The sequence below is a fragment of the Arabidopsis thaliana genome, chromosome 2 (genome assembly GCF_000001735.4).
Source record: "Arabidopsis thaliana chromosome 2, partial sequence".
NCBI classification, from domain to species: domain Eukaryota; kingdom Viridiplantae; phylum Streptophyta; class Magnoliopsida; order Brassicales; family Brassicaceae; genus Arabidopsis; species Arabidopsis thaliana.
In genome coordinates this window covers 2,139,644-2,159,249 of record NC_003071.7, presented here as the reverse complement: position 1 = coordinate 2,159,249, position 19,606 = coordinate 2,139,644, and the positions used below count along the sequence as shown (strand labels likewise).

Sequence of the window (19,606 nt, the reverse complement as noted above, 5' to 3'; positions counted from 1 at the left end):
CGTTTCTTAAAGTTAATAATTAATATTAACATAAATAGTTATCAATCAAAGATTTTATCATGTGTCGTGATTTAAAAGGATTTAGTCAACTTTGATCGATCATCTTTATATTTTTAATATGTCTAATTTAAAACTATTTTGTTTTCATTCGACAATTTTATGATGAATATTTTTAATTTTAGTTTTTCCATATAAGTATACCAAGAGTTATTGATATGTGATATATTTTTCATTTAAATAATTTGAGTTATTACTATATGATAATGAAAGTTTTTAATCAATAATTTTAGTAGTAAGAAAACAATACAACAGAGAAAATAACCGAAAAATAAATTAACTTTTAAAAGATAATTTACACTTACAATTTTGTTAATTATTTTTTTTTGTTAAATTTGATTTTAGTTATAAGAAAATAAACACGGGTCCTTATCTAGTAAACACATAAACTATTTTCTTCAAAAAATAAATAAAGAGTTTTAAGCATAATTATAAGACATAAGCAGAAGTTTAGGAGAATAAGAGGGAGTGTGCTTCCATCCTGACCAGGATAGAATTATCAGTGTTCGTGAATGCGCCTGATCTCAGGTAATAAAATCTCTAATGTTCCTTCCTTGTTACTCATCTAGCATCAATATAAGTGTAAAGAGTTTTTGTTTTGGAAATTGAAGTAATGTTAGCTTATGAATATAGCTCTCTTAAGTGAAATGGTGGTTTTATAAAAAAAATTGCAGGGGTTTCCGGATAGCTATAAGTTTCCAGAAAATATAAAAGACAAACATAGGCAGGTTGGGAATGCAGTCCCTCCACCATTAGCGTTTGCTCTTGGTCGGAAGCTTAAAGAAGCCCTACACCTCAGGAATTCTCTTCAACACCAATCGTAAAAAAGAACATCCAAATCTATATATAATCCAAATGAATGATAGATTATATTGTCACTTCATTTTATTTTACAAGTAAAACCCTCTTCTTGAAACTCAAAGTCATTGGTTTAGGATAATACTATAGAAGGATCTAGAATATTCTCTAGTATATTTGTTAATAATTACTATAGTTTGTATTTAAGGAAACTAGATTAATTAGGTTACCGTTCTATTCTCTATATAAACATATATGTAACTATTATTGTATCTCTTATGAGGGTAAATATAACTTCTTTTAATTCCTAAACTCTCATCACATTATCATGGTATCAGAGTTACAATGATCTAATCTAACGATCGGCTTTGTTCCTGAATCTATGGCAAAAACTTCTTTCTTTTATTTTTGTGTTTTAGCGGAGTGCTTCCAACATTTATTTTTGTGTTTAAGCTGAGTGCTTCCAATATTCAAATTCATCATGAACCTCTTAATCTAAGCAAAAATGCTTCCATAATTCAAGTCTAATCATAGACCTCTGAATCAAATCTAAGTGCTCATTTTTTTTTATACAATTAAGAAAAGATTTTAAAAAAACATCTGGTTATTTTTCGGTTTCTTAAGCCATGGAGCTTCGTTAATAAAGAGTCATGAGACAAACGGTAACCTATAGAAGTTCTACTTTTTTCTTTTTTTTTACATATGTTTTTCTTTAAAAGTTAACATTTTTTTCATATCCTAATATAATAATTTATAAATTTAAAATATTAGTTGATACAATGGCTAATCATGATTGGTTGTTTTAAATCTCATGACGCCCTAAAGAGCTTATACTCTCGAGTTTTAAACCATAAATAATTAATCTATGAAAGTAATGATTATCGAGCTAAACGTATTTTGTACATCAGTTTTAGATGAGTATTTATACATCAACCACTATTTTAGAAATTAGAAACTTTTCTATTTTCTATTTTACCGATTAGTAGAATTTCTCTTTCTTATTGTAGAAAGTTTCTTGACTTTAGATGTATTTTTCCTCATCTGTTAATAGGTTCTTCCTTATCATTTAAACTAAAGCTAAGATTAACATATTTTCAGGTTTTTAAATTTTTCTATAAAACATATTTGAATGAGTTCCATATATGATTTGACATTTAATTGTTTTGGGAACTTAACATATATTCGGTTGTCTAAAATAAGAAACTCGGTTGTTATTTTCCTTTTTTATTTTAAAATAGAAAGTAACATATGTTTAGGGTTAGTATAAGACTTGGTATGTATGTTTTGTATAATTTATCTAATATAATATTTTTAATAAATTCAACTAAATATTTATGTAAAATTGGGTTAAATGTATATGAAATAAGATAGCACCTAAACATGTAGTAGAACAATAAACAAGAGCTATAAGTATAATAGAATACAACAAATATAAAATGCTACAACACAATATAATACAACATTAAAATTGAACTGCAAAAATGAGAATCATATCACATAATTTACGCTATGATATGTTTACATAACATAGCATAGGAAGAAAACGCTATTGTATGTGACCGACCTAAGAAAGCTCCGGCAAACACAGCGTTTATGAATCCGCTATGTAAACAATATTATAGTGTTTTCTGTGTGTTAAGAACGCCCATATTTCTTGTAGTAGAACAGGTGAGAGAAGGTGAATGCAAAGTTTGAAAAAACAAAAATGCAGATTTATTAATTCAAGAGTTTTGATCTGATTTGATTCATTAATAACTATATCATCTATGACACTGTGAACAATTGTTTGTTTCAATATGTTCATATTGTCCATGTACTAGTCTACTGGATTCGAACAAATGGATGACTTAAAGAACCACCAGATTGAATAAACACAAATGAAAGTAGGTTTGGATAACTGTATATGCTTTGTGAAGACCATATGTATTGTCGGCTAATTGAAAATCATCAAAACTTGTTGCAGGCTTGGGAAACAATCACAACCAGCAATACCATAATATATTTAAGGTTCTCTAAACACTTTCAGATCATCCACTTAGATTCGGTCATAAATACTTGTCCATTAACACTTGTCCATAAACACTTGTCCACTTAGATGATCAAAGGATATTGCTTAGATCAAGTTCACTAAACACACTTAATAACACTGAGATAGTCAACATACTTGCTATCATCCATATATACAATCTTTGATGGACATCTTACTTGTCATGTTCTTCTCTTTTATTTGAATCGGATTAGATTAGAACTTTTGAATTAATACATCTGCATTATTGTTTTTTCAAGGTTTGCATTCACTTTCTTTCACATGTTTGGATGATCAGTAGTTATAAATATTGGTATAATATTTTGTTTAAGTACCTTTTAAAGTTCATTTAATAGTAAACAAATGTTCAGTCGGAAATGGATAAAATGTCATATAATTATTTACTTAAAATATAGCAACAATGGATCTTAAAATGTAGGAAAAATGAAATCTTAATTTATTATATAAAAAAATAGGTAAAACACTTTAGGGAGATTTACTCAAATAAAATACAAATTAGGTGTAATTACAAGAACAGACATAACTTTTTTTTATTACTGCCATATTTTCGTCTATTTTTTATACTGAGCGTGCCCCTACTAAACGTTACAGGAAAAAACGTAATTACAAGGAATACCACTGCCACGTCAGAAATTACTGACGTGGATTAAATGAACTCAGCCGTAACGCGATACAACGGTAGTTACGGCTGAGTTACGGTATGTTGCGGCTGACTTACGACAAAAATATATGAGTCATAACAAAACGGCAAAGTATAAGTACAACTCAACCAGACGTTACAGCTGATTTGTAAAATGTTGTCTGTGTTATACGATAACTTAGGCAACGGAATGGCTGAGTTAAGGAATGTTGTCTGAATTATAAAAATTTATAGCATAATCCAGACAACGTTATGGCTGAGTTATGAAAAAAACGGTTGACTTATTTCTTTGACACGGCTGAGTTATATTTTTGGACGGCTTAGTTATGGGATGATGTGACGGCTGAGTTATGATCGAGTGTTATAAATCAGCCGTGAAGAGTTGGATTACTAAATAACTCAGCCTTGTTACGACTGACTTATGTGCAAAAGATTAATTACTATAATAGCATGCAGTAATGGCCGAGTTTGTAAACGTTACGGCTGAGTTAGTTGAGTTACGACATTACACGGCTGACTTAACTTTGTTTTTTTTTCTTTTTTAATTACTGTAATAGTATTCATGTTGCGACTAACTTATAGATTTGCTTGATGGCTGAGTTATCAAATGTTCGTTTGGTGACTTACTTGCCACCTCATCAATTCAAAACGATGTCGGCTGTAATATTCCATGTCATCATTCCATGTCAGCATCATCAAAGGATAAAAAAAATAGGGCCAAATTTTTTTAACTCGTCTTCTTTATCTGAGTTTTTCACATCACCGGAACTTCTAATTCCTCATCGTTTTCCTCATTCTTCTTCAATTTCTTTCATCCTTCTCCCGATATGATTGATCCGGTTCCTTAACCAATGCACTTGATGGAATATTCTCCACCACCTCGATATTGATCCTTTGACATGGCGCAAGAGTTACAGTTTCCACATCTTGTGACTTTTCAACACCAACACCATTAAATACCCCGTGATGCGGAGTAGGCTCATGTTTGTCATCATCATCATCTCCACCTTCAATCGAATATATTTTCTTATTAATATTTCTTAAAAAAAAAAAAAAGTAGATTAACAAATAAAAATAAGAATATAAGTTTAATATATTCGATATATTACTTTCCAAAAATTTACATTTCTCTTTTTCATATATTGTTTTTTTCTTTTTATAAATATCTTTGTAAATAAAATAATAGAATTTTAAAATATTAATTAATGAGATGACTAAAAATATTCAATGTGATTACTAACTCCGACTTGTTGTTTTAAATCTCATGTAGACAACCTTAAAAGCTTATCACTTCGGCTTTTATAATTAAAGTTGGAATATAAAATTTTTGTAAGACTAATAATGATTTTTTATAATAAATATCTTATTTTCTAAACTAATAAAATTAAAAAAAAAATTTATAATATTTTTATATTCATTTGATGAATTTGATAACAAAAATAAATTATATTCAGAATTATTTCATATTTTTAGATTTTTTGTTTATAAAATTAAAAATCTTTACGAAACTAAAACTTTACATTTTGATTACTTTTATATTACGTTTTCAATAACAAAACATTATTATTGGAAATATATGCATATTTCAAATATTTCTTTTATTGTTTTTTTTTAAAAAAAATTTACATAAAAATTGAAGAGATTATTTTTAGAAGTTCTACGTTTTTTTTTTTTACATATGTTTTTCTTTAAAAATTAACATTTTTTTCATATCTATTGTTATTTTTTCTTTTTAAAAGTATCTTAATACAATAATTTATAAATTTTAAAATGTTAGTTGAAAAAATGGCTAATCCTTACTGGTTGTTTTAAATCTCATGAAAATAAGCAAATATCCATGAGTAAAAATTAAACTAACCTTAAATAAAAGACAAACATACAACAACTTATTGTAATTTGAAGGAAAATATATAATAAATACTAACTACACAAAATCCAAAAATAAAAACAAATCAAACTGGAATATTAACGACGTAAGAGAGACAATGAGAACGAAAGGAAAAACAATTTCATTTAATAAAAATAACATGTCATACTACAAAATATAGGAGTAACATGTGATTGTTATGCATGTGACGATGGTGCTTGTTGATGGTTACGGAGGTGATGATAGAAAAAGTTATTTTAAGGGAAACATATCTTATTATATAATTAATAGGATGTTTTTCGTTTCTCAAAATTAGTAATTAATATTAACATAAATAGTTATCAATCATAGATTTTATCATGTGTCGTGATTTAAAAGGATTTAGTCAACTTTGATCGATCATCTTTATATTTTTAAAGAATAAGAGGGAGTGTGCTTCCATCCTGACCAGGATAGAATTATCAGTGTTCGTGAATGCGCCCGATCTCAGGTAATAAAATCTCTAATGTTCCTTCCTTGTTACTCATCTAGCATCAATATAAGTGTAAAGAGTTTTTGTTTTGGAAATTGAAGTAATGTTAGCTTATGAATATAGCTCTTTTAAGTGAAATGGTGGTTTTATAAAAAAAATTGCAGGGGTTTCCGGATAGCTATAAGTTTCCAGAAAATATAAAAGACAAACATAGGCAGGTTGGGAATGCAGTCCCTCCACCATTAGCGTTTGCTCTTGGTCGGAAGCTTAAAGAAGCCCTACACCTCAGGAATTCTCTTCAACACCAATCGTAAAAAAGAACATCCAAATCTATATATAATCCAAATGAATGATAGATTATATTGTCACTTCATTTTATTTTACAAGTAAAACCCTCTTCTTGAAACTCAAAGTCATTGGTTTAGGATAATACTATAGAAGGATCTAGAATATTCTCTAGTATATTTGTTAATAATTACTATAGTTTGTATTTAAGGAAACTAGATTAATTAGGTTACCGTTCTATTCTCTATATAAACATATATGTAACTATTATTGTATCTCTTATGAGAGGATATATAACTTCTTCTAATTCCTAAAATCTCATCTCATTATCATGGTATCAGAGTTACAATGATCTAATCCGACGATCGGCTTTGTTCCTGAATCTAAGGCAAAAACTTCTTTCTTTTATTTTGGTGTTTTAGCCGACTGCTTCCAACATTCAAATTCATCATGAACCTCTTAATCTAAGAAAAAATGCTTCCATAATTCAAGTCTAATCATAGACCTCTGAATCAAGTCTAAGTGCTTATTTTTTTTTTATACAATTAAGAAAAGATTAAAAAAAAATCTGGTTATTTTTCGGTTTCTGAAGCCATTGAGCTTCGTTAATAAAGAATCATGAGACAAACGGTAATCTATAGAAGTTCTACGTTTTTTTTTAACATATGTTTTTCTTTAAAAGTTAACATTTTTTTCATATTCTAATATAATAATTTATAAATTTTAAAATGTTAGTTGATACAATGGCCTATCATGATTGGTTGTTTTAAATCTCATGACGGCCTAAAGAGCTTATACGCTCGAGTTTTAAACCATAAATAATGAATCTATGAAAGTAATGATTATCGAGCTAAACGTATTTTGTACATCTGGATGCCTTCTATGATATTGAATTCCTTTCTATTTAGGTCATGAGGATTACTCCTTTCAGTGCAAGTAACAACAAATCTCAAGAAATCAAAGAAGTGAAGAACAAAGAGAAAAATGAAATTTGTATCTTAGAACTGACGGATGTGTAAATTTCACATGTAAACTACAATTCAAGTAAGGAGAAGATTGTTAAACTTATAAAATTTTAACCAATCCAAAAGCAGTCCATGCAAATTAAAAACGAATTGTACTGGTACTTAAACACTTTTACTAAACACACCTGCAAAAGCTCATCTTCCATCCATGGCAAGCATTCCAAAGCTCATACTAACAAAATTGGCACGGTATAGTCATAAGAAACTCTCTATTTTACAGTTTCATCAGGATGGACATACCTATGCAATCTAGACATCGTTCTCGATTTAGAGAGCCACCAGAGATGATAATGACTTCGGAGCAAGCGATTTCAGTTTTTTTCCTGAGCTTCAAAACAGATTCGTGTGTTTTAGAAAGTAAATATACGTTAGGGTTTCTACTTTCTAGCAGTAAGAAAAAGGGATGTAAATTCATGACAAAATACAAAACATAGTTTAGATTAGAGACTGACTTTTTTTACGATGAAACAAACACGCTTTGATGATTGTATGTCCACATCATTGTAACGTGAGAGGTAAAAAAACCATATTAAAAAACAAAATTAAATGCAGGAAAAAAAACATGAATGCAGTGACAACTAAAGAACGATCGGAATGGAGGTCCCTAGGCATATTATTTATAGTGTGAGATCTAGGTCTAACCGAACAGTTTTTTTTATTTCTATATATACTGATTTTTTCCTTTATACAAAAAAACTTAATATAGAAAACTATAACTTTGAAAATGTCAACAAATGATATGGCTAATCAAGATTGGTTGATGAGCAAAAGCTCGAGCCCCATAAGTAAGTCACCTTTCTTGGGGTTTCTTGCTTTCCATATGTGGATGACGCTAACAACAACTTCTTTGCTAGTAAACACGTCTTGACAACTCATCAAAAACCAAAGAGGGAAGTAGTTGAGCGGAAGGAGAAGAATTTGCATGTGACATCTTAATTCAACGAATTGTTCTCTCAATGAACTAAAACTCTCTTTGATTTTTTAATGAACTAAAAACGTTATTTGAAGTTTCTATGTTCAATCATCAGTTTTAGATGAGTATTTATACATCAACCACTACTTTAGAAATTATAAACTTTTATATTTTCCATTTTACCGATTAGTAGAATTTCTCTTTCTTGTTTTAGAAAGTTTCTTGACTTTAGTTGTATTTTACCTCATCTTTTAATAGGTTCTTCCTTATCATTTAAACTAGGGAATTTAATGAAAAAAACCCTCAACTTTGGCCAGATCCATTTTTAAACCCTAAACTATGTTTTTAGTAAAACAAATCCTGAACTAAAACCTGTTAATAAACTTAACCCCACAGTAATTAAATATTAATGGGATATTAATTTCCAAAAAAAAAACAACGAGACATTTGTATTTAGCGCAAAAACCACATGATGTTCTTTAAAACTGTTTTGAATTTATTACAAAAAAAACGTTCTAAATGATTTTGAATTGCTTAATTAGTTTGGATTTTAGAAGCTGAAAGAAAGATACAACAACTTAAAATAATCCAAAGAGTCATGCTTAAATAAATCCAACCAACATAACTATCGAAGCTGTTGCAACACAACAATATTTGTCACAAAAAAAAACAATCGTTTCAGAGGGACAAGATATTCTAAAGTAAAGACTTGTCAAGCATTAACTTTGAAGAGAAGATTGTATTGGCTGAGTGATAGGGTTCTCTTCATCCATTGTTTTCTGTTTTTTCCTTGGTCGTCCTTGAGGTTTCTTGGGTGGTTTTGGCACTACTTTACGCTTGCATGAACGTTTGTTGTGTCCGACTTGTTGACAGTTGCTGCAAGTCTAAATATGCAAAGATTAAATTAAATAATTTGAAAAGGAAGATCTTGTGAAACATAATTCATTGTTCTCTATTTTACCATTTGAACTTTTTCACGTGTATAAGGAACTTTTTGAGGTGGACGATCTTCAGTTGGATCACGGATTCTGTCATTGTTCTTTGGTCGATTTTTGGAAATTAATATCCCATTAATATTTAATTACTGTGGGGTTAAGTTTATTAACAGGTTTTAGTTCAGGGTTTGTTTTACTAAAAACATAGTTCAGGGTTTAAAAATGGATCTGGCCAAAGTTGAGGGTTTTTTTTCATTAAATTCCCTTTAAACTAAAGCTAAGATTAACATATTTTCCTTATCATATAAAACATTTTTGAATGATTTCCATATATGATTTGACATTTAATTGTTTTGGGAACTTAACATATATTTGGTTGTTTAAAATAATAAACTCGGTTGTTATTTTTATTTTTATTTTAATTTTAAAATAGAAAAGAACATATAGAGTTAGTATAAGACTTGGTATGTATGTTTTGTATAATATATCTAATATAATCCTTTTAATAAATTTAACTAAATATTTATGTAAATAGGATTAAATGTATATGAAATAAGATATCACATAAACATGTAGTAGAGCAATAAACAAGAGCTATAAGTGTAATATAATAAACAAATATAAATTGCTACAACACAATATAATACAACATTAAAACTGAGCTGCAAAAATAATAATCATATAACATAATTTACGCTATGATATATTTACATAACATAGCATAGCAAAAAAAAGCTATTGTATGTGACCGACCTAAGATAGTTCCAGCAAACACAGCGTTTATGAATTCGCTATATAAACAATATTATAGTGTTTTCCGTGTGCTAAGAGTGCCCATATTTCTTGTAGTGAAACAGATGAGAGAAGGTGAATGCAAAGCTTGAAAAAACAAAAATGCAAATTTATTTCAAGAGTTCTGATCTGATTTGATTCATTAATAACCATATCATCCATGACATTGTGAACAATTGTTTGTTTCAACATGTTCATATCGTCCATGTACTAGTCTACTAGATTCGAACAAATGGATGACTTAAAGAACCACCAGCTTAAAAACACACAAATAAAAGTAAGTTTGGATAACTGTATATGCTTTGTGAAAACCATATATATCGTCGGCCAATTGAAAATCATCAAGACTTGTTGCAGGCTTGGGAAACCATCACAACCAGCAACACCATAATAGATTTAAGGTTCTCTAAACACTTTCAGTTCATCTACTTAGTTTCGGCCATAAATACTTGTCCATTAACACTTGTCCATAAACACTTATCCACTTAGATGGTCAAAGGATATTGCTTAGATCAAGTTCACTAAACATACTTAATAACACTGAATAGTCAACATACTTGCCATCATCCATATATACAATCTTTGATGGACATCTTACTTGTCATGTTCTTCTCTTTTATTTGAATCAGATCAGATCAGAACGCTTGAATTAATACATCTGCATTTTTGTTTTTTCAAGCTTTGCATTCACTTTCTTTCACATGTTTGGATGATCAGTAGTTATAAATATCGGTATAGTATATTTGTGCAAGTACCTTTTAAAATCCATTTAATAGTAAACAAATGTTCGATCGGAAATGGATAAACTGTCATATAATTATTTACTTAAAATATAGTAACAATGGATCTTAAAATGTAGGAAAAATGAATTCTTGATTTATTATATAAGAAAACAGACAAAACACTTTATATTAAGTAACTAAAATAATAATAAGAGAGAGAATGAGAGAGAGAAAAAAAAAAAGAGGACCGTTATTTTTGAAAGATAAAAGTGTATGGTATGTAGTTGGGGGCGTTTCGGTAATAACACAGGAAAAAAATTGTTTTGGAAGATGAAAGTGTGGGAGTGTAAAATGAAAGATGAAAAAGTATGTGAGAGTGTAAAATGTAAATAACTCAAAAACAAACTAGAGTTCTATGTCCATTGTTTCTCTCCCATTATCTTCATCATTCCCACAGCATGTCCAAAGCTTTATGGTGCGGTCATGCGAAACACTTGCGAGACGAGCTATCTACAGCGATATCAAGAGATGCGACTTTTGACTCATGTCCTACTAAGCTTTTAACAAGCGAGAAATCTCTACCTGACCATATATTAACGTTCATGTCGTGTGAGGCAGTAGCCAGGAAATAGCGTTCTTGTGGTTCGTACTTTACTTGAGAAACGAGGTTCACATGAGCTGGTATAATATACAACAACTTTCTCATCCGTAGATCCCAAATACGGCATTGATTATCTTCACCACCAGATGCCAAATGATAACCATTAGGAGAGAAATCCACCGAGAGAACCTGTTTGATATGTCCTTGGAAGATAAGAATATTCCTAGCCGTACGAAGATCCCAAACTCTTGCAAGCGAATCAAAACCCGAAGAAGCTACTAATGATCCATCTTGTTGAAATGCAATTCCGTAGACACTACGACTATGACCTTCTTGTGTTAAAGCATCTCAACTCCTATGTTTATATCCCACAATCTCCATGTTTTATCAAAACTCGTTGTCCGGAGGCATCTCAACACTACGACTATGACGGGTGGAATGCAATGCGTGCAAGACGATCTGAATGACCTTTAAAAGTTTGTAGAAGTGTTCCATCCGTTTTCCATATCTTTTCAGTTCGATCAGTAGAAGCAGTTGCTAGACATTCATCATCCACAGACGAGAACACTACATCAGTTACATGTTCTTTATGACCTTTCAAGACAACAATCTTGTTTGTAACTTGAGGCACCTCCCACAATTTAGGAACCCCACTAAGAGAACATGTGACGAGTATTTTTCCATCTCGTGATAAGGAGCAACCAGTAAGAGGACGATCATCCCCAAATTTACTAGAACCAAGAACCATGTCTTTACAATGCTTTAAAGCCAATTTAGTCTCAGCATTTTTATCTTCATCTGGATCATTCCTTCGCCGATTTTCACGCTGAATCCTTAGAGCAGCTCTCTTTATAAAATCTTTGGTAATTTCTATTCTAGCCTCTCTAAGCTCTGTTGGACCCATTGGTATAAACAAACTTTTGAAACAAGATCTAGAAGAAGCTCGTGACAAGACTAGTTCACTTAGAAGACAAGAAGGTTTGGCTTACCAAAGCTCTTATTTATAGCAAAGTAAACGAGATGGATCAGAAAGAAAGAAAGGAAATCTATTAAAAAAGTGGGTTATTGGGGTTAGCTTTGAATTGTGATTTGTCTCTTAAGTCTAAATTCGATAGGAAGCAGTATTTTTATCCAGATCTTCTTCAAGGTTATCAGATTTGGATATTCCTCTTGAGTTTGGTGGTGGACATAGGAGATTTTGGTATTACTAGGGTTCATATGGAAGAAGATGCTGGCAAGTTACTTCATTCAGACACAGGAGATTACTCTCAGGTTCATATGGAATTTATGACAAGTTTCAGTTTGGTTTTATCAGATTCTTGTATTGGTTTTAGGCTTCAGCTGCAAGATGTTTGTGTTTCTTATGTATTAGTTGGTTACTCTAATGGTGCAAGTAGATTTGAATAGAGCAGGTGTTCTTGAACATGATCTGAGAATTGGTATAGATGCTGCTGAATACGCTTGTGAAATGCAACAGATTGCGAGGTCTTTGGGAGTCAGTAATGGGAATATGCAAGAAGGCTCTCTTATTCCTTTTCAAAAACAATAATATTCAACTCTTGCAAGTTGCGAAACATGGGAGCCTAAGCGTGTAAGAATAACCCACTGAAACTCATATATTGCATGAGATCACTCACCTTTTAACCTAATCCTAGACAGACTTATCTGCCTTTTAAAAAAGACATTTTAAAACAGAAACAAACACTCTTTTATTTTGCTCCATAACTTGTGTATTGCTTCCTTCACTATTGCTTGCTCAAGTTTCTGATAACATATGGAAGTATGCCTCCATGGTTAAAGTATGCCAATTCCACCTGCACATTTATTTTACCATTATTAGTTCCTTCACATTGAAAAGCTTTTTTTCACTAAAGATTGGAGTATTTAGTTACCTCTGTGTCGAAGCGGACTGTGCAAGTGAAAGATTTTCCGTTGTCGGTAGTGACGGTAACATCTTGGCCAGGTCTTATCTCTGAGATATCGGTTGGGAGATGGATCGTGTAGCGTTCGTGACCAGTCAATCCAAGAGTATCTGCGTCTTCACCGGACTTAAAGCACAATGGGATGATTCCCATTCCCACCAAGTTGCTTCGGTGAATCCTCTCAAAACTCTTTGCAATCACCGCTTTAACACCCTGACAATCCCAAACTTGTTGTTTCAGAATAAAACAGTAAGATTGGTTTATGCGGAAAGAAACTAGAGAAGCGGTTCTAAACCTGTAGCATGGGTCCCTTGGCAGCCCAATCACGTGAGCTACCACTTCCATACTCAGCTCCAGCCAGAATAATTGTGTCTTCACCAGATGACTTGTACCTCTGATACATTTGACATTATGATAAGGAGACATTCGACATGATCAACATACAGTCAGTAATACAAATTTTAATTAGATAAATACAAACCATGGCAGCGTCAAAGACTGAGAGCTTCTCTCCAGATGGAATGTGAACAGTCTTAGGGCCAACTTCACCATTCATGAGCTTGTTAACGATACGGATATTAGCAAAAGTACCTCTGGCCATTATTTCATCATTCCCACGGCGACTTCCATATGAGTTGAAGTCCTTACGGTCAACGCCACGCTCCATGAGAAACTTTGCAGCAGGACTGTCCTTTTGGATGTTTCCAGCTGGTGAGATGTGATCAGTGGTGATACTGTCCCCAAAATTGAGTAAACAGTAAGCATCCTTCACATTGTGTGGACCAGGAGGATCCATGGTCATGTCCTTGAAGTATGGAGGCTCGTGAATGTAAGTTGAGTTGGGATCCCATGAGTAGAGGGTATTCTCAGGAACAGACAGCTTATTCCACATGGGGTTACCCTTGGTGATTGACTCGTACGTTGCTCGGAACATGTCAGGCAAAACACTGGATTGAACAACCTGATCCATATGTCAAAAGATTAGTTTAATATTTGTGTATAAAAAAGATGTTATTGTTCTCTGGTTAAGTCGTATATACCTCAGCAATTTCTTCCGTGGTTGGCCAGATATCTCTTAAGAAGACGTCCTTGCCATTCTTTCCTTTGCCAATAGGCTCCGTTTCAAAGTCAATGTTAACCTGGAAAATAAGAAAGAAGAACGCCAAAATTACCAATGTGATAATCAGTCATGTGTCATTATCTCATACAAAATGTAAGTTGAACTTTGACAAGTTCTCAAGATTTATTACCGTGCCAGCAAGAGCATAGGCAACCACCAACGGAGGAGATGCAAGGTAATTGGCTCTTGTTAGTGGATGAACACGCCCCTCAAAGTTCCTGTTACCGGATAGCACAGCAGCCGCCACAATGTCTAAAACCAAGCAACACAAATATTGAAAACAAATCAGCTACTTACTTATATATAATAGTAATATAAAGGATGGAAAGTCCAAAGTAAGTTTAGTTGGGAATCTCAATAATACCATTTTCGGTAATAGCAGCTCCCACTGATTCATTAATTTCCCCAGAATTCCCGATGCATGTAGTGCACCCGTAGCCGACAATATTGAAACCCTGTTCATTCAGATATTCTTGCAATCCACTGCATGGAGTAAGATGTTACACTTAAATTTACCATCACATAAGAAAGAATTAGCCTTTAACAACGAAGAACTAGATAAAAATACGACATACCTCTTTAATAAGTATTTTGTAACAACTCCTGAGCCTGGAGCAAGACTTGTCTTTATCCAAGGCTTAACCTACAGAGGCAAGTTTTTGAAAAAGGGATCAGAAAATGTCGAGGCATCAGATAGATTTCTAGTTTGCTCTCGTGAAACCAACCTGTAGCCCAAGGTCACAAGCCTTCTTTGCAACAAGACCAGCACCAAGCATGACGCTGGGATTTGATGTATTAGTACAGCTTGTGATTGCAGCAATCACCACACTTCCATGTTTAAGCTCTGCTGGTTGTCCATCGAACGAAAAATTTACCACTTTTTCTTGTGCCTCTTTAGGTATAGCAAAACCCTGCGGAGAATGAATAGCAATATTCAGAAATAAACATTGATTTCCAAAATGTGCACCAACAACCCAGTCTATAGAACGAGTAAATGGTTAAGAGATTAGACATCCACAAAGTGAAACATCCAGTTACATACCTTGAACCCAACTTTACTGTCAAGACATGAATGCCAGTCAGCTTTCATTTCCTTCAAAGTAACACGATCATGTGGCCTGCAAAGAAGATATCAATAATATGGTCATGACCAATTATTCAGACAATAAACTTCGCGATTACAAAAACCAACAGAACCCATACCGCTTTGGTCCAGAAATGCAAGGTTCAACATCATCCAGATTCAGTTCTAGATATGACGAGTAAACCCGGTCTTGCTGAGGCTGAAATTTATTCACAAGCAAAGTCAAATAAAAACCTGAAAGGAGATTAAGAAACAAAAAAAGAAAGAAAGTATAAGGCTAATTTACCTCATTGTAGTCAACAAACATATTGTTAGCCCGAAGATATGCTTCAATCATAGCCACCTGCCATGAAAGTATTGTATCAGACCAGATATCTGAATATATATAGAAGGAAGATTAAAGTCAAACACTCACTGTCTCATCGCTTCTTCCAGTCAATTTGAGATATTGTAGAGTAACATGATCCACAGGGAAGAAGCCCATGGTTGCACCATACTCGGGAGACATATTGGCAATTGTCGCCCTGTCAGCTAGGGACAGCCCACTCATGCCATTACCTAAGAAGAAAAAAGTAGACTTATAATGCTCCAACAAACACATGTCTATTATAAAAGAGCAAAACACTTAAGAGCTCACAAGGATATAATTACCATAAAACTCAACAAACTTTCCAACAACGCCATGCTTCCTCAGCATTTGAGTCACTGTTAGAACCAAATCAGTAGCTGTTACACCATTACGCATTTTTCCGGCAAGTTTGAATCCAACAACACCAGGCAATACCATACTCATGGGCTGTCAAACCAAAAAAGCGTTATCAGTATAAGAAAAATTCACAAACCTCACTGTATTGGAGCAGAAGAGTCATAAAATATAGTGATCTAATCTAAAATTCAGTAAAGTTGACTCCAGATTAACCAACATCTGATGTGCGTCATGTAAATAATCAAAATAATTTACCTGGCCAAGCATTGTTGCCTCAGCTTCAATACCCCCAACACCCCATCCAGCAACTCCCAAACCATCAATCATAGTTGTATGTGAATCAGTTCCAACCACGCTGTCTGGGTAGAGAAGGCCTTTGGTATTGAACACAACTCTTCCAAGATATTCCAAATTGACCTGAATTTTCAAGATGAGGTTAGTTTGAGACAAACTTCAAGACAGATAAAAGAAGATAATAAATGAAAAGAAACATTTCAATACACTGGAAACATGAGGTTGAAAAGGATATATATCAATGTCAGAACAAGTTTAGAAACAACTTATGGACTCGCACACTTTAAAAAAGAGAATTACCTGATGCACAATACCAGAGCCAGGAGGCACAACAAGCATGTTCTGGAACGCAGTAGAACCCCATTTAAGGAAAGCAAACCTCTCCTTGTTCCTCTGGAACTCAAGCTCCATGTTTGCTTGCACTGCATTCTCTGATCGAGCTACATCTACTTGAACCGAGTGATCAATCACAAGATCCACCGGAACCTGAGAGACACAGTATAACATAAGAAATCTAAAAGAACCCTAACCTAAACAAAAAGCATCAATCTGTGGCAAACAAAAACATACCAAGGGATTGATTTTGTTGGAATCACTTCCCAGCTTATTCATCGCATCACGCATACAAGCAAGGTCAACAACAGCTGGGACTCCCGTAAAGTCCTGAAGAAGAACACGAGCTGGTTTAAAAGGAATCTCTACTTGTTTAGGAGATGTCTTTTCCCAGTCAATAATCTTCTCAACATCTTCCTTAGTAACTTGAAAGTTATCACAATTACGAATCGCAGATTCAAGCAGAATCCTAATAGAGTAAGGAAGTTTATCTGCAAATACAACACTCCTCTTCAGATTCTCAGGTCCTTCATAAACTCATTCAAAGAGAGATTCAAAAAATCCATACCAACTCGTGGATCGTTAAGAGCAGGTAAGCTATAGAACTTTCCGAATTCACCACCACCAGGCTTAGGAAGTGTAGTGAAGATCCCTTTAAACGGATGCTCTGACGCTGAAACAATCATAATCACAAAACAGTTACTACTAATCAACAGAGATCGGAATAAAAAACTCAAGCTAGATCAATCAGATCGAGATATTTTACCCATGGAAGAGAAGGTTCTCTGGAGACGATCTAAGACTGGAGAAACAGCTCTGATCTGAGAGGTGAAGCGAAACGGAGATGGTTTCGAGTGAAAGGAATGGCTCCAGCGACGGAAAGCAGGGGAAATGGTACCAAAAGATCTACGAGCGAGAAGAGACGACGGAGAAGTAGATGAAACGGAGGGAGATAAAACCGATCGGAAAGAGAAAAGAGAAGAAGAGCGAGAAGAAGCAGCTCGGATGATGGAGGAAGAAGCGGAAGATGAAGCGGTTAAATACATGATGATGAAATCACGCTTCCAGATGCAGATTCAGATACTGACAGAGAAGATGAAGAAGATAAGGTTATTGATTGATCAATTGGGATCGATCATGGAGGATTTTGAATCTGACGTCGGAGTGATGAATGATTGAAGAAGCGAGAGAGAGAGAGAGGCGTGTGGAGACGAAACGAAAATGCCTAGGGCTGCGTGCCAATAAGTCAATCTTCCCTCTCTCGCAAGGGAATATTTTTTTTTGTTTACGGTATTTTTTGGATTTTAATCTACGCAGCCCCTCTCCTCCACATAATTTCTATTTAGCCCCTATTATTAAAATAATATATATTTTTATTTATTTTAATTTAAATAATTACTTAAAAATCAAATAAATCTCATAACATTTTTACCTGTTTGAAAAAGACAACGTAATATATAGTTTCTTAATATATAATCATATATATATGAAAATTGGTCAACACTCTCCATATGAATGACACACCATCACACAAAAGCATCACACAAAAGTTTGACATATATCATTCTATATTTTTAAATTTAAAAAATAATAAAATTAAAGGTAATATTAGTAGATAACCAAATAAAACATACAAATTAAGAAACTAGCAGAGATAAAGTTTTTTGTTACAAAATAACCATGGACCCACGTTGTCGGAAGAAAGGAAATAATAAAGCTATCCTTTATTTGTTGTAAGATGAAAAGTAAACGAAACACATCCGTGTAATTTTTCAAAATATCATGTAACATTAAAATTTCACATGTTATATTTAGTTTAAAAACATGCTATTTCATAATACGTTATGAATTTTTTTTTTTAAAACATTATTATGAAATTCTTTTACATGAACAGAATCTTAAAACAAAAATTATATGTGATTTTAATAAAAACCATGTATTACTAAAAAATAAGAATATTTTTAAAGAAATCACGTGTGATCTCAATAAAAAACGTGTATTACTACAAAATATCATGATAAAAAGATATATTAAACTGAATACAATGTTTTTTCCAAAAAATAGCATGTGCTTTTTATAAATACTATGTAATAAGAGAAAATAACAAGTGTTCTCCAACATGTTTCCGACAAGATACTGTGACTCAAGGTTAGTTTGTACATTCTTTTCAAATCTATAGTCATTTATTATAAATACTCTAAAATTAAATGTATGATTAATCCTATTCTTAATTGATTCAAAATAAAATAAAAAAAAATTATGTTAATAAATTAAGCACTACTTTCATTATACTCTTTATTTTATTAAATTTTTATTATCAATAATCACTACTAGATAATGACTTTTTTTTGTGTTGTAGTTGTTTGCTACCAAACCTCTTATTAGTTTAGTATATATTATTCTCATGAACATATTTTCGTCATTAGTTTTCTAACGTTGTCCTTCGCGATTCATCATTAGTTAGACCGATACAGATTTCTTATGTTAATCTTATTTAGAGATCTAAAATCTACATATACATTTTTCAGCTACTTTAACAAATAAATCTTGTACTTGAACTTATTTACAATGTCATGCTATTGACATTAATTATTAATAAATGAAATATTTAATTAAAGATGTAAATCAAAATTAGTTTGGTAAAAATTGCTAAAACACTGGACACATCTTTACTAATATTACGGCAATGATCATTTAGAAATCTAATCATATATATGAAAGTTGGCCAACTCTTTCCATATGAATGACACATCATCACACAAAAAAATGACATGTGTCATTCTATATTTTTTAAATTAAAATATTAATCATATTAAATAAGCAAATTAAATGTATCATCAATCCTACTCTTAATTGATTTTTTCAAGATAAAAATAAAATAAAAAATTATGTTAATAAATTAAGCACTACTTTTATTATACTCTTTTTATTTTACTAATTTTTTTGTGTTGTACTTGTTCGTTACCTAACCTCTTATTAGTTTAGTAATTTTA

General features: G+C 32.2%; 2 protein-coding genes and 3 pseudogenes across 5 annotated transcripts; 3 read left to right on the top strand and 2 right to left on the bottom strand.

Moving 5' to 3' along the window:
* The first annotated feature begins 522 nt into the window (after window positions 1–522).
* Window positions 523–1,005, top strand: AT2G05740 (annotated as a pseudogene). The gene has a single exon.
* Window positions 1,006–5,836: 4,831 nt separating this feature from the next.
* On the top strand, window positions 5,837–6,200 carry AT2G05730 (annotated as a pseudogene). The gene has a single exon.
* A 4,834-nt stretch (window positions 6,201–11,034) lies between these two features.
* Window positions 11,035–12,058, bottom strand: AT2G05720 (Transducin/WD40 repeat-like superfamily protein; the record flags this gene model as incomplete). Its single annotated transcript, NM_126590.1, has 2 exons — window positions 11,035–11,429; window positions 11,623–12,058. The coding sequence occupies 2 exons, from the start codon at window positions 12,056–12,058 to the stop codon at window positions 11,035–11,037; spliced, it is 831 nt and encodes a 276-aa protein (NP_178635.1).
* Window positions 12,059–12,207: 149 nt separating this feature from the next.
* On the top strand, window positions 12,208–12,703 carry AT2G05715 (annotated as a pseudogene). The gene is made up of 2 exons: window positions 12,208–12,426; window positions 12,527–12,703.
* ACO3 (aconitase 3) lies at window positions 12,572–17,921 on the bottom strand. Its single transcript, NM_126589.3, has 19 exons — window positions 17,380–17,921; window positions 17,182–17,286; window positions 16,851–17,104; window positions 16,581–16,766; window positions 16,242–16,403; window positions 15,932–16,076; window positions 15,696–15,838; window positions 15,567–15,623; window positions 15,400–15,479; window positions 15,239–15,314; window positions 14,922–15,107; window positions 14,772–14,839; window positions 14,561–14,679; window positions 14,327–14,448; window positions 14,117–14,215; window positions 13,558–14,037; window positions 13,372–13,470; window positions 13,047–13,289; window positions 12,572–12,968 (listed from the first exon to the last, which is right to left on the bottom strand). The coding sequence occupies exons 1-19, from the start codon at window positions 17,657–17,659 to the stop codon at window positions 12,900–12,902; spliced, it is 2,973 nt and encodes a 990-aa protein (NP_178634.2). The 5' UTR covers window positions 17,660–17,921; the 3' UTR covers window positions 12,572–12,899.
* Between the last annotated feature and the right edge of the window lie 1,685 nt (window positions 17,922–19,606).

What these genes read in the sequence shown, in the direction of transcription:
- ACO3 (NM_126589.3), bottom strand. Translation starts at nt 17,659, where the DNA reads ATGTATTTAACCGCTTCATCTTCCGCTTCTTCCTCCATCATCCGAGCT. An exon ending in TGCATTTCTGGACCAAAGCG is followed by an intron (nt 15,315 to 15,399) that starts GTATGGGTTCTG and finishes TCTTCTTTGCAG; the next exon opens with GCCACATGATCGTGTTACTT. An exon ending in CCAAGGGACCCATGCTACAG is followed by an intron (nt 13,290 to 13,371) that starts GTTTAGAACCGC and finishes TGGGATTGTCAG; the next exon opens with GGTGTTAAAGCGGTGATTGC.